Here is a 13,845-nt window from a genome sequence, read left to right on the forward strand (position 1 = left end):
AGAACTGCAGATAATCGCGCTGTTTCTGATATGCAAGTAAAGCGATATCTGCAGAACAGACCTTAAATCCTCTTCTTTCATTTTTCACACATAATCATATTTACGCAGATGTTAATTCAGAAACTACATTGATTAGCTGATAATCTAACAGAGGAATCTATATTATCACAAAACTCCAACCTACCGTTAATAAAATAAAAGAGAATGATTGGTATTGTTGAAGCAAAAGTCAAGTATCATATCTTGATAGCTTCTCCATGCATACATTGTATGGATACTATAAGATAGGATTGAAGACGATTTGTGACCAAACATAATATAAAAACTAAAAAGAAAAGCTTCATTTTCTTAAAGCCAGCCTGCTTTATTTGTTTGTCCAACGAGGTTTCTCCGAACACGTCGTCATTTTGTGTGTTTCCTTAAGGTTTTAGATGAACGACGTTTAGAAGTTCAGATTACTCTGATGAATGCTAATGGCTCGATCGAAGGGACTGCCACTTGAGCAGTGGTTTCCTGAATTATTGTAACGTGTGGTACCATGAAATTTTTGCACATGTTTATAACTTAATATATTTATTTAATATTGAAAAATTAAAGCACTTTTTATCTTAGGGTGATTCTGAATACTAGGATAAAAAGTGATTTGCCTTTTGATCATACTGCCATCTTGCTCCACGATGGCATGGACCAAATCACTCTACTTTCATAGCTTCATATCTTAGATCGACAACGAAAAAGTTGTAAATTGTATAAATTCTGTGAAACAATTAAAAATATTGATATAAATTATCATAGAAAATAGTTACTGAATGATCTGACAAGTACGAGATTTCGATTAATGTCAAAAACAACAGTGATCCTCCAAAGGGTATATACTCAATTTTGGTAGAGTTAATTTCAGAAAAGAATATGGCTCATGTGATTAATATATTTGTAATTCTTATATACCCATGCTCTCATTCTTAGTCCACAAACCCTCCATTATTTGCTTGGCTCTGACAGTATTTGATCATAAAAATCTTCCTTGTAGCCCTTCTTATCACAAAGGAGGGTCCCCAAGTCTTTCCAAAATTCTTTGAAGAATACATCATGCACACAAACAAGTTGAAATATGGATGTGAAGATTACTTATTAAATTTGCATTTCCATGCTTATACTCCAGTATATAAGTATCCATCAACTGAAGTTTAAGCAGCATCCCACTTCAGTTTTTAATCACTCAAACTAGACCATGGCTGCACAAATCCATTTCAATGTATGCATTCTCTTGATTACAATTTCACAGTTCATTTTCACTTCATTAGCTCATGGTACAGATTCTTACATTGTTCATATGGACTTATCAGCCATGCCAAAAGCCTATTCTGACCACCACAGCTGGTACTTGGCCACCCTTGCCTCAAGAACCGAGGAGTCGAAAATTAGCACAACCACAATTCCCTCATCCTCAAAAATTATTTATACCTACACTAATGCCATGCATGGTTTCAGTGCAGTTCTTTCTGATTCCGAGCTCGAATCCATCAAAAGCTCACCAGGGTATGTTTCTTCTTTTAGAGATGTTCCTGTGAAACTTGACACAACTCATACCTTCAAGTTTCTTGACCTCAACTCCAATTATGGTGCATGGCCGGAGTCTGATTATGGCAAAGATGTCATTATAGGCGTAATTGACACCGGGGTTTGGCCAGAGAGTAAGAGCTATGATGATTATGGCATGGCACCTATTCCATCCAAATGGAAGGGGACATGTGAAATTGGTACACAGTTTAATTCCTCTTTGTGCAACAAGAAGCTTATTGGAGCGCGGTACTTTAGTAAAGGCTTGCTAGCAAGGCATCCTAATGCCACCATAGCAATGAATTCTGCTCGCGACACTGATGGACATGGCACTCACACCTCCTCCACGGCTGCTGGAAACTATGTAGACAATGCATCATATTTCGGTTATGCCTATGGAACGGCTAGAGGCATGGCCCCAAATGCTCGAGTTGCCATGTATAAGGCCTTGTTTGATGAAGGCTCTGCCTCTTCAGATATTTTGGCTGCAATAGACCAGGCAATAGAAGATGGCGTTGATGTCTTATCAATATCCTTGGGATTAGATGGTGTGGCTTTCTTTGAAGATCCCATTGCAATTTCGACGTTTGCAGCCCTTGAGAAGGGCATATTTGTTTCAACTTCTGCAGGCAATGAAGGGCCTTATCTAGAGACACTACATAACGGCACACCATGGGTTCTAACAGTTGCAGCTGGTTCAATTGACCGCGAATACCTTGCATACATAACCCTTGGAAATGGAGCTGTAATAACAGGCCAAACACTCTACCCGGGGAACTCAACATCCGGCCAGGATTATAACATTCTTTTCAAGGGTGCATGTCACAATGACACAGAGCTTAAGGAGGCTGGGGAAAATATTGTACTGTGCCAATTTGAGAGTGGTGATGCACTCACTGAGCAAGTGTATGCTTGTGTAAGTGCAAATGTTTCTGCCGCTATTTTCATAACAAACAGCTCAGACTTGGGGCTCTTTCTTCAGACCTCTTTTCCAGCTCTCTTATTGAATCCACAAGATGGTGAAACAATATTGAATTACGTCGACTCAAATGAGAAGGCAAAAGCTAGCTTTGAATATCAAAAAACTAGTTTGGGTACCAAACCAGCACCTAAAGTAGCTGCCTATAGCTCGAGAGGACCATCGCCTAGTTGTCCATTTGTGTTGAAACCTGACATTCTGGGACCTGGTGACCTTGTTCTAGCTTCTTGGCCTAGCAATGTGGAAGCCGCTCGAGTTGGCTCAACTGAATATTTCAGTGACTTCAATCTGTTATCTGGTACCTCAATGTCATGTCCACATTTGGCAGGGCTTGCGGCGCTGCTCAAAGGAGCTCACCGCGACTGGAGCCCTGCAGCAATCCGGTCTGCAATGATGACCACAGCAGACTTTTTGGACAATACAAACAGCCCAATCCAAGATATTGGTTATAACCAACCAGCCACTCCTTTTGCCACTGGAGCTGGCCATGTCAATCCGAACAAGGCCTTGGATCCCGGGCTCATATACGATGTAAACGCATTAGATTACATAAATCTCTTATGTGCTCTGAATTACACCAGCAAGCAAATACAAACTGTTACAAGAACAGGTACAAACAACTGCTCCAGTCCCTCACTGGACCTCAATTACCCTTCTTTCATCGCCTTCTTCGACGCAAGTGATTCAGGTGTCCTGGCTCAGCAAGAATTTCAAAGGACTGTGACTAATGTTGGAGATGAAATATCAGTCTATGAAGCAAAAATTACCCCAATGGATGGCTTGGTAGTCAGAGCTGTCCCTGATAAATTGGTTTTTAAGGAAAAATACGACAAGCAAAGCTACAAATTGGTTGTACAAGGTCCGCGAAAGCTGAAAAGCAGCATCATTCATGGCTCTATCAGTTGGATCCAAGTTGGAGGTAAACATGTTGTCAGGAGTCCGATTTTGGTTACAAATCTCAGCTCCGATATTTTGCCAGGGGATGACTAACCTGTCTTTTGTACTTAATTTTTCATGTAATAGCCACAGTTACTAATCATATGAATAAACATCACACAATGATTCCATTTGAGAACCTAACCTTTTATAGTACACGCATTTTTCTAAAATCACAATAGGATGAGTCATGAAGTGACGGAACTAGAAATTGAAATGACTCTTAATTCTGAAGTAATAATTTTTTACCTTTGAAACCAACGAATTTTTCTAGTTCAGTCTCAGTCAGTCTCCCTTGTTCCGCCAATGGAATGGAGTCACGAGTGTGTACTCGTTATTAATTTTTAGTGTAATTTAATATTAGGGGTTCTAACTTCGAAGTCAAGAAACTGTTGAACGTCAAGCTTTTCAAAACTCAATCATATAGAGAATCTTATGCATGTTATATTGAGCTCAAGTGTATTCGGGAAAAATATTTACTCATGTCATCAATGAAGATGATGTACAATCGTATTATTATATTCATTGATTATGGTTTCAGAAGGACAAAATCTGTAGGACATGCAGGTACAGCTTATCCCAGGGAAGTTGTCAATCTTGCAGAAGTTACACTATGATTTGTTTTTACATGATTGGAAGGCAAGTTCTCCTATAGCCCACATGAAGAATGGTCGCACTGAAAGTTTAATGAAAAGATATGCTGATCGAAGAAAATTTTAAACTGGATGAAAAAAGAATGCCTCAAGGGAGGGACACACAGACAGTACACGTGTTTTAATGGTATTTATAATATTTTGTTTGTTTAAATAAAATTTAATATCTAAAGTTTTATTTGGGAAAAAAATTAATCATATTTTATAGGAACATTAGTATGCGAATCGAATAATGAATTTTTTTTATAAAAATGAAGGCAATGGGAGAAGTATTTATTTAATTAATTTCAACAAAATCATTGATTTTCCCAAAGACTCTCTCCCTCTCAAACCCTAGCCTCCATCAAAAGTTTTCGAGGGGGCTTCCATCGGTTTTTACCGGTGGAAAGCCCCGATTTCTTGTTTCGTTTTGTTTTTCTTTTAATAAGTCCCCAATTTATTTGGGTTTTGTTAGTCTCTCCTTCTTGTGAACACAAGAGTTGGTTTTGGTTTTTGTTTTTGTGTGTTTTGATGTTCTTCATGATCGAGGTTATAGATCGGCATGATTTTTTTGAGTTTGATTCAGATTTGAAGGTTATTATGGAATCGCATCTATGGTCGATTGTTCAGAACACTCAGGTGAAAGCCAATCAGGTGAAAGCCAGTCAGGTGAAAACGGGTACATATATTCAGATCATCTTCAAATCGCTTAGTTGTCTCTTCAAGAAAGAAGGATTCAACAGCGATATAATATAGCGTCCAATTTCGATTATATTTGTAGATGCCGTATGGCTTTTGATGAATGAATTATTCCTTTTTATCAAAAACAAAACAAAACAAAATCATTGATTTTATTATAAAATCTCCATGATTCAATGATTCATGAGAGTAATATGATCAGACGGACAGTCTTTCTGCAAATCTGAAATACTGCATCGCTTCGATTTTTTTTATATAAATACGTTTGAAGAACATGAAATCTGATTCCACGGATTCAAACTGTCAAAGGCTGATGTGATGCTCTCTTCAAATTATAAAGATATCGGTGCAATTATTGTGATGATAACATAAGTCGATGGTCTTACTTAATATATTTGAGTTTGTTATACGGCACTGAGATTCATCCATATTTCAGTAGTCTATGGAGCATCTGAGTTCGATTATCTACCCTAGAATCAAGCAAGGATGTGCATTACAATTGACTCGTTATGTCATTTATGATGATTACATGTCCGTTGATCCGTTCTATATGTAAGTATAATAAATGTTTTCCCGAGGAGCTGAAGGAAAATGTTTCATCCACAAAATTTGGTATTAAATCTTTTACAAAATAATTAATTTGAATTGGTTTTGCTTAAAATGAACTCCAGTAATAAATAATAGTAATTAAAATATGTCACCTCAATTATAATTTTTTTAATAATAGTTAAAATATGTCACCTCAATTATAGTTTTGTACATGTAGTACTACTCATTCAAAAACCGAGAATAACAAAAAAGAGAGAGTCCGAATTCGAAATCTCTGGCAGAAGTTACTACATAAATTTTTCGTTACTAATGTTGGTGTGATTACAGCCGCTGATTGGAATACAGAGTCAAATACATCGTGCTTGGCATCTCAAAAGCTGGAATCTGAGGTTTATGAATCTGAACTTTCCTTCATCTTGTTGCAATCACCGAGCATAATATATGACTTTGTAAGTATGTTGGCCACTTTGATATTCCGTGCGAGATGGGGAATTATAACAGGCTACGAAAAGTTGTGATGTAATTAATGATACGGAGTAGCTGACAGTAAAACAAGAAGAAATCTGTGGAAGTTTAATTATAGATTAGGGTCGGGAAAGCTAGGGTTTGATTCTCGAATCAGTTGAAATATGTGATCGAGTTAGGTCTCTCCCTGCATTTTGGAACACAAAATTTTAGATGAATTGTTTATTTAATATGATATCAGAGCTCGATTTAATACTCCTGACAGTAAGTATAAGAGGGGCATGTGGTGTGGGGAGTGTGGTGGGGTGGTTAAAGAAACGAGTGTTTTTCCTCTTGTGAAATGGACAGTAACGAATAAAGATAAAAAATGAGGGGGAATGACAATAACAGCACTTTGCCTCACATGGGAAGAAAAGGTGGCAGAAGCATGGAGTAGAAGTTAAATAAGAACCAGAATCATACACACACACAAAGGAGATGGGGACTCAACTGAAGTGTTCGACTGCAAGTGCACTTGCTTTCCATTAACAGATCGATACTTCAATCATAGATTTTTGAGAACTTAGATATCAAGATATATGCCGACGAGACTACAAAGGCCCTATTTGGGGATTAATCATAGATTTTTGAGAACTTAGATATCAAGATATATGCCGACGAGACTACAAAGGTCTTGTTTGGGGATTAGCTGTTAGCGGATTGAATTAGATGTTTTGACCTGGGGATTGATGTTTTGACTAGCGGATTGAATTAACTGTTTCTCGTAAAACTGTTTGGTTAATAACTGATTGATTAGCTTTTTCTGACACAAATCAAAACCTCTAACCTAAAAAGCTCCTCAAAATAGCTTTTTCAAAATTAGTTTTTTGTGTCGAAACTTCTATTTCAATCTGCTAAGAGCATCTCCAAAGGTGTTATGTATAGTTGTTAGTTATAATATAATATATAGATAATAATCTAAAATTATAGCTAATGGGTTCTATGTTAACTCCAATGGTGTTATGTATAATCATATTATCTAAAATTATGCATAATTCATTTAGAGATCTTCCAAATCTAACTACCCCAATTTTAGTTATCCATATTTTTTGCTAAGGGGTAATGGTTGGAGTATTTCACATTTTACATATCCTCTAAACATGCCAACTAGATGACACATAGATGCCAAATGGATGATATAGCTAACAGGTCTCTACCCTTGGAGATGCTCTAACTACCAAACACTTATATTAGCAGATTGTAGTGGTTAAATCTCTAAAACACTCCAAACTTCTAATTTTATCCTAAACCTCTAACTTCCAAATATGGCCAAAATATTCTAAGCTATTCGAGTTATTCGGTCAACGAAGAATATACCAACAGTGTCACAGTGTGCTTTCGAGTAAAGAGAGGAAGAAAACAGAAAACATATATTAGAAAATTCTAAAATTCCCACCAAAAAGAGGTTAAAAATATATTTTCACGAGATTAAAATCTGTAAACATATACGGGGGCTGTTTGCCCTAACATAAAATAAAAGAAGTGATTATAATTAATAAATAAAAAGTTAATTATAATTGAGAAGATCTTTATTTTATATTTATCGATAAAGTACTAAAAAAATTTAAGATTTTTAATTTTTCATATTCTGACTTATAGATCACAAACTGACTTATAAATTTGTTACACACGATATTAATAAACTGTTTTTTACTTAACAAAACTATGTCCAGAAATGACAATAACTTTGTTCTTTGTAGATGATCACAAATTTAACATTTATAATTGAATTTCGGTTTATTACCGGTGACTTCTTTTTAAAATTAAACATCATTTTTCTCAAACAAATCGATTTCATGCTTAAAATAATATCATGTTGCCCGTGTTTCGCAAGAAGTGAATATATCTTCAGTTGTCATATTTGGGCCTTGTATTCACTTTATGACTCTGCATACTTGTATCCACTCAGATTTGCTTAATTCGCAGGAAGTAATGATTGGGCCTTGCTAGTTGCTACACAAAAATATTCGCAAACAACGATTGATAAGAATTTTTTGGTTGCAAATGTTCATTTCAATGATTAAAGGCTAAATTGGCCATTAGCAACACTAAAAATGTTAATGATTGAATGGAAAATAGAAGCTCTCCGAAGCTTCGTCTGTGCATAACAGGCGAGCTCATAGCTGTTTTTGATTTATTGGAATGCATCTAAATTTCACTGTATTTGAATAACCAGCTGGTCTTGTGGAATTGAAATAACTGCTTCCTCCGTCCCTTTTTAGTTAGACATTTAGTTTTGTGCCGGTCAAACTGATTAAAGTTTGACTAAAATTTATTAATATTTTATCAATTGAAAAAATAAAAAAAAATATTGGAAATAATTTTTAATTTATTTTAAGATTTAATTTTTAGTTTTTTAAAATAATGAAAAAATGACTTGTAATCTTCGATCAAAACTTAGTCAATTTGAAAAACAAAACTAAAAACGTGACAACTAAAAAAAGACGGAGGGTGTACAATTCTAATGATGCAGCAATGGCCATCCTATCCACCATGTACAGGAGACGATCAAACCGAAAAAAGTGAAAAGCTAGCTTTAATTTCAGCTCAATTTCTATTCAACCTATTGCCCAAATGTGAAATTATATTCAATAGATGCCGTCAAAGACTCGAACAATTCCTACTTCATTCGTACAGGATCTTCTGTAATCATTTCACCAAGCAAATATTATCGTACCAATACACGGAGTTGAGAAACGTTGCTTATGCCTTATAGTTGAGACTTGAGAGGTATTATAATCGACGACTAAAGCGTATCAAAGTCATTTTATCACTATAACGGAGTTCTGCCATAAAAGGAAAGTTTTGAAACGAGTTTTAAAGTAAGCTCTACGTATTTTCAAAAAAAAGAAAAGAAAAAGTAAGTTCTACGTTTTTAAGATGAAAGATTAGTTAATTTAAATAGAACAATGTTATAGTATCTAAAATATATTTCAATTCTTTTTCAAAATACATATTTTAATTTATGTTACTCCCTCCTACCTATTTTAACAGTGCACTTTGCACAAATAGCGATATAAAAATGTTAAATGTGATATGTTGTTATCATTCTTATGCACTGGTTATACAAAAATAGTATTAAGTTTTCATTCATTTTGTTAAAAGTTAATATACATTGCATCGTAAATCATGAAAATTATGTGGGCTAATAAATATTAACATTGAAATTTATATAAAATTTGTATTCTCTTTGGTTCATGACGTTTGACTTTTTACACGTTATATAGGCGAAGCTTAAATAAATTACATGAACATATTTCTTAGGACAATAATGTAACGAACCACTACTTCGTTGTTGTTTGAATAAATTTTTATTTCAATGACATATTATTTCCCAACCAATACATTATTTACTCAGCACAAAATAAAATTAAGAAAAAGAAACCACATTTCCTTTTTTTTTTTCCTTCTTACACGAGCTGTATTCACTTTCATCTCTTTCGAACAATAACAACAGGCTGTGCATAAAAACACAACCCATTAACCCAAAACACTTCATCACTCTCCACCCAAAGCAAACCCCCCAAAATGCACACCAAAACCGACTCCGAGGCCACCAGCCTCTCCCCCTCCTCCCCCACCCACTCCCCCCGCCGCCCCGTCTACTACGTCCAAAGCCCCTCCCGCGACTCCCACGACGGCGAAAAAACCGCCACCTCCTTCCACTCCACCCCCACCGCCTCCCCTCCCCACTCCCACTCCTCCGTCGGCCACCACTCCCGCGACTCCTCCTCCACCCGCTTCTCCGGCTCTCTCAAACCCGGATCCGCGAAAATCCCGCCCTCTGCAAAACCCGGCCACAAACAAATCGCGGTCATCGATGAAGAAAATTATTATGAACACGAGAAGACTAGTAAAGGCGTGCCCAGACGCTGTTACTTTGTTATATTTCTGTTGGGCTTCTTGGTTCTCTTCGGGTTGTTTTCGCTGATTTTGTGGGGCGTTAGTAAACCGCAGAAGCCTGAGATTACTGTTAAGGTTAGGCTGGTGAATTGAATTTGCAATATTTTGTGGGAATGTGAATGTGTGATTACAATTGTTGTGGTTTTGGTTTGTAGAGTATAAAGATGGAGACGTTTGTGATCCAAGCGGGCTCCGATGGTACTGGAGTGGCTACTGATATGGTGACTATGAATTCGACTGTGAAGCTTGTTTTCAGGAACACTGCTTCGTTTTTCGGTGTTCATGTTGCTTCGACTCCGGTTGATCTGTCTTATTCTCAAATTACTCTGGCTTCCGGAGCTGTAAGTTTTGCCCAATTATTGATTCTGCATAATTATATGAATTTTCAATTAATAATTTGCTTGTTTGTAATGCACTAGTACTAACTTACTCGGATGCATTTAGTAGTAAATATATGAACGTGAGTATTACTACAAGTAGGGGTGATCGCGGTGCGGGCGGTGCGGTTTTTGGCTAAAACCGCAAACCAAACCGTGTGTGCGGTTTTGTCAATTTCTCAAACCGCAACCGCACCGCAAAGTATTAAAACCACGTAAACCGCACCACAAAAAGGCGGTGCGGTTGCGGTGCGGTTTATGCGGTTTATACATTTAAAATAGTCCTTTAAAATCAAATTATAAAATTTGTTAATAATTAAATATTCTTTGGGGAGAATAAAATATAAATGATGAAAAAAAAAGTCACGAATTGGCTTAAATTGAACTACTGCATTTAAACAAATTTGCAAGCAAAGAATAAGTACAAATTACAAAAACATGCCAGAGGCACTGGCCAACACAAGAGGCACTGGCCTTCTGCTTGCATGTGTTGTAGTAATATATAAACATAGTTCACGAAATGTAATATGTCTTAAGAAAGATAGTGTTAAATAATGGTATTCTAATTTAGACATGAGTTTTTTTTTTAAAATTAATTTAGAAATGAGCTTGATAGTTAATGTAGAGTTGTCAAATACATATATCTATAATATATATTATTAATAATATATTTTTTAGATAATATATTAAATGCGGTGCGGTGCGGTTTGAACCGCATTTTATAAAAGTAAAACCGCAATCCGCACCGCACCTTGCGGTTTGACATCAAACCGCACCCGCACCACAAAATTTAAAAACCACGTATCGCGGTGTGGCTTGGTGCGGTGCGGGCGGTTTTTGCGGTTTATGCGGTTTGATGATCACCCCTAACTACAAGACTCCAAACCTCTGAGCTCAATTTTAGCTATACTCTTAGTATTGACATGTCTTTCTTAAATATTGTGAAACTAGTAGGTTGCGACTCAATTTAGTTGACTTGACTCATTCCACATTCCACATTCCAATTGAGCTGAATAAGTTGTGAGTTCGAATATATGATCAAACCAAACCTCTGTGTGACACGGGAAAGTGGAAATGTTACTTAGAATTAGAAATTAAATCCATAGTAGGTATGAATTTGAGTAGAATACGATTGAATCTTAGTAGGTGTGGTAAGAATTAAGATTGGTATGAGAGGGGAAGGACGGTGAGGTCCTGCACTGTCCTTTGTTGTGGTTCCGCAAATTTTGTTTGGAAACTTTACTCTCCTAAACCATATCATTAGCGTTGTTCAACAGTTTGACCTAGTGCAATTTTTTGAATTTTTTGGTGGCGCAGATTAAGAAGTTCTATCAATCAAGGAAGAGTCAGAGAACGTTGGCAATATCAGTGAATGGAAACAGGATACCATTGTACGGCAGTGGAGCAAACTTAAGCAGCAACACCACAGGAAGTCCGACCCTGCCTGTGGCGCTAAAGTTAAACATGATAGTGAAATCAAAAGGTTCTGTTCTGGGAAAATTGGTGAAACCAAAATTCAAGAAGAAAATCGAGTGTTCAGTTGTGTATGATCCAAAAAAACATAGCGCGCCCATCTCACTCAAGAACTCCTGTACGTATAAGTAAGATTAAGACATTTTGTGGGTAGTTTAATCAAATGATGTTTCCAGCTAAGAAGGTGTGGCTTTTGAGTTGGCAGGCAGACAGGCCGGACATTACAGAACGCCCTTGTAGAAAAAATGGGTGTACTTTGGTGGTGGTTTTATCAGTGACAACTCATAGTTTTTATATTTTCCACTGTTTATGTGAAGTTAATTATTGTACTCAAGGGATAGATTATACCAGTATAGAGTTTTGTATTTTTTTTTGATATTTTATAAATAGTATGTATTAAACAACATAGCAGAGTTTCATATTATTTTATATTATCTAGTTAGCTCACATTTTTTTTTTTTGAACAAGCAGCTTATGTCCTCAGTTCCTCGCATTTAGAAAGCTTTGTAATCTGGGAATGATTGGAGGTTAGCGAGAGTCATAGAGTCGAAGCTTGAACTTGGGATAGATAATAGATTATCTATGATGCACCTGGGACAGGTAATATAGTAATCTAATTATCTATGAATTATGATCGCAACAAAAATAGAGGTTTCACTTGGAAACACACTCCAACCATTTTTTCTGGCTAATAATGCAAGAGGAGAGAAGGGTGTTTAAATTTTTAGGGTTTAATTGCAATTATTATACAAGAACGGACAAAAGTGTAACCAATATTTACAAATGTTTACCAAAAGTACATAGGTAGATATACATAAACCAGATTAGTAGATGTTTCTAGTTTAAACTGCATCTGTTAAAAACAGCGTTAGAATTTAAATATTGGCTTAGGATATAAGAGTATGTGCACCGGATTATGTTTTGCGCTTTCAAAAAGAGTTAGAGTTTCCTGTATATAATAAGTCAATGTATATATATATTTCTATTTTTTACGGAGTATTAATTCAAATTGATACTTATTTATAATAAAATTAGAATATAAAACTAGATTTGTTATAATTAATTTGTATTATAATATAAAAAATTTAAATAATAGAATGATGGGTGATCACGGTCTGGTTTAAACCGCAAAATCCGCATAAACCAATCCGATGTTAATCCGATCCAAACCGAAACCGAAATGAGGTTTACGGTTTTGGTTCGACTAATTTAAAAAACCGTGGTTTGTGGGTTGGTTTCGGTTTTATATTAAACCAACCCGTTATAAAACCGAACCGCATATTTATATATATACAATATAAATATTTAATATTATATATATATATATATAATATTAATTTTATATAAATATATTAATTTTTTAATTTATACTTGTTGGATTGTTGTTTAGTTACATATCTTGTCAATACCAACTACAACTCTACAAGTCATATCAATTCTATGATCCACGACTTCGACTTCGATTCAAGTTTATGCATTTTATTAGACTAAAGTTTGTATTTTAATTTAGGGTTAATAATCAAGTGAGTCATCAAAGTGGGCTTGATATATCAAGTTGGTCACCGAACTCAAAACGGTCTCAAATTGGTCACTCAAGTCAGTTATATGTATCAGTAAATATGAATTCAAGGAGTAAAGATATTATTTATAGAGATTTAAATATTATTTTTGAATGTTACCACAACTAAATACAAGATTATGACTTCTCGTATTTATGAAAATATATTTAGATTTTATCAAGTTTATTTACTATTTATTTTTTATTAGGGTTAAATATCAAAGTGGTCACTGAAGTGGAGGTCATATATCACTTTACTCACTAATTTTATCGGGGTCTCATTTCAATCATTAAAGTCACAATAAATATCAATTAAGTACCTCCAAATTTCAGTTCAAAGAGTAAAAATATTATTTAGAGAGTTTGACACATTATTTTTGAATACTACCACAACCAATTAAAAGGTTATGACTTCTAGCATTTATGACAATATATTCAGATTTTATCAATTTATATTTAGTATTTATTTTTAATTAAAACAAAAAAATGTATTAATATAATAAAAAATAAATAGTAGATAAAATTTAAAAAATCTCAATATATTATCATAAATAGTAGAAGTCAGAACCTTTTACTTGGTTATGGTAGTATTCAAAAATAATATGTTAAACTCTATAAATAATATTTTTACTCCTTGAACTGAAATTTGGAGGTACTTAATTGATATTTATTGTG

The 13,845-nt window shown here is 35.1% G+C and overlaps 2 protein-coding genes across 2 annotated transcripts; both read left to right on the forward strand.

Annotated features, from left to right (window-relative positions):
* Window positions 1-979: 979 nt before the first annotated feature.
* On the forward strand, window positions 980-3,619 carry LOC108223807 (hypothetical protein). The gene has a single exon (XM_017398232.2). The coding sequence runs from the start codon at window positions 1,232-1,234 to the stop codon at window positions 3,527-3,529; it is 2,298 nt and encodes a 765-aa protein (XP_017253721.2). The 5' UTR covers window positions 980-1,231; the 3' UTR covers window positions 3,530-3,619.
* Window positions 3,620-9,287: 5,668 nt separating this feature from the next.
* On the forward strand, window positions 9,288-12,059 carry LOC108220148 (uncharacterized). The gene is made up of 3 exons (XM_017393827.2): window positions 9,288-9,837; window positions 9,918-10,103; window positions 11,457-12,059. Exons 1-3 carry the CDS (start codon window positions 9,388-9,390, stop codon window positions 11,742-11,744), a joined length of 924 nt encoding a protein of 307 aa, XP_017249316.1. The 5' UTR covers window positions 9,288-9,387; the 3' UTR covers window positions 11,745-12,059.
* The last annotated feature ends 1,786 nt before the right edge of the window (window positions 12,060-13,845 follow it).

Source organism: Daucus carota, chromosome 5 (genome assembly GCF_001625215.2).
Source record: "Daucus carota subsp. sativus chromosome 5, DH1 v3.0, whole genome shotgun sequence".
Classification (NCBI taxonomy): Eukaryota; Viridiplantae; Streptophyta; class Magnoliopsida; order Apiales; family Apiaceae; genus Daucus; species Daucus carota.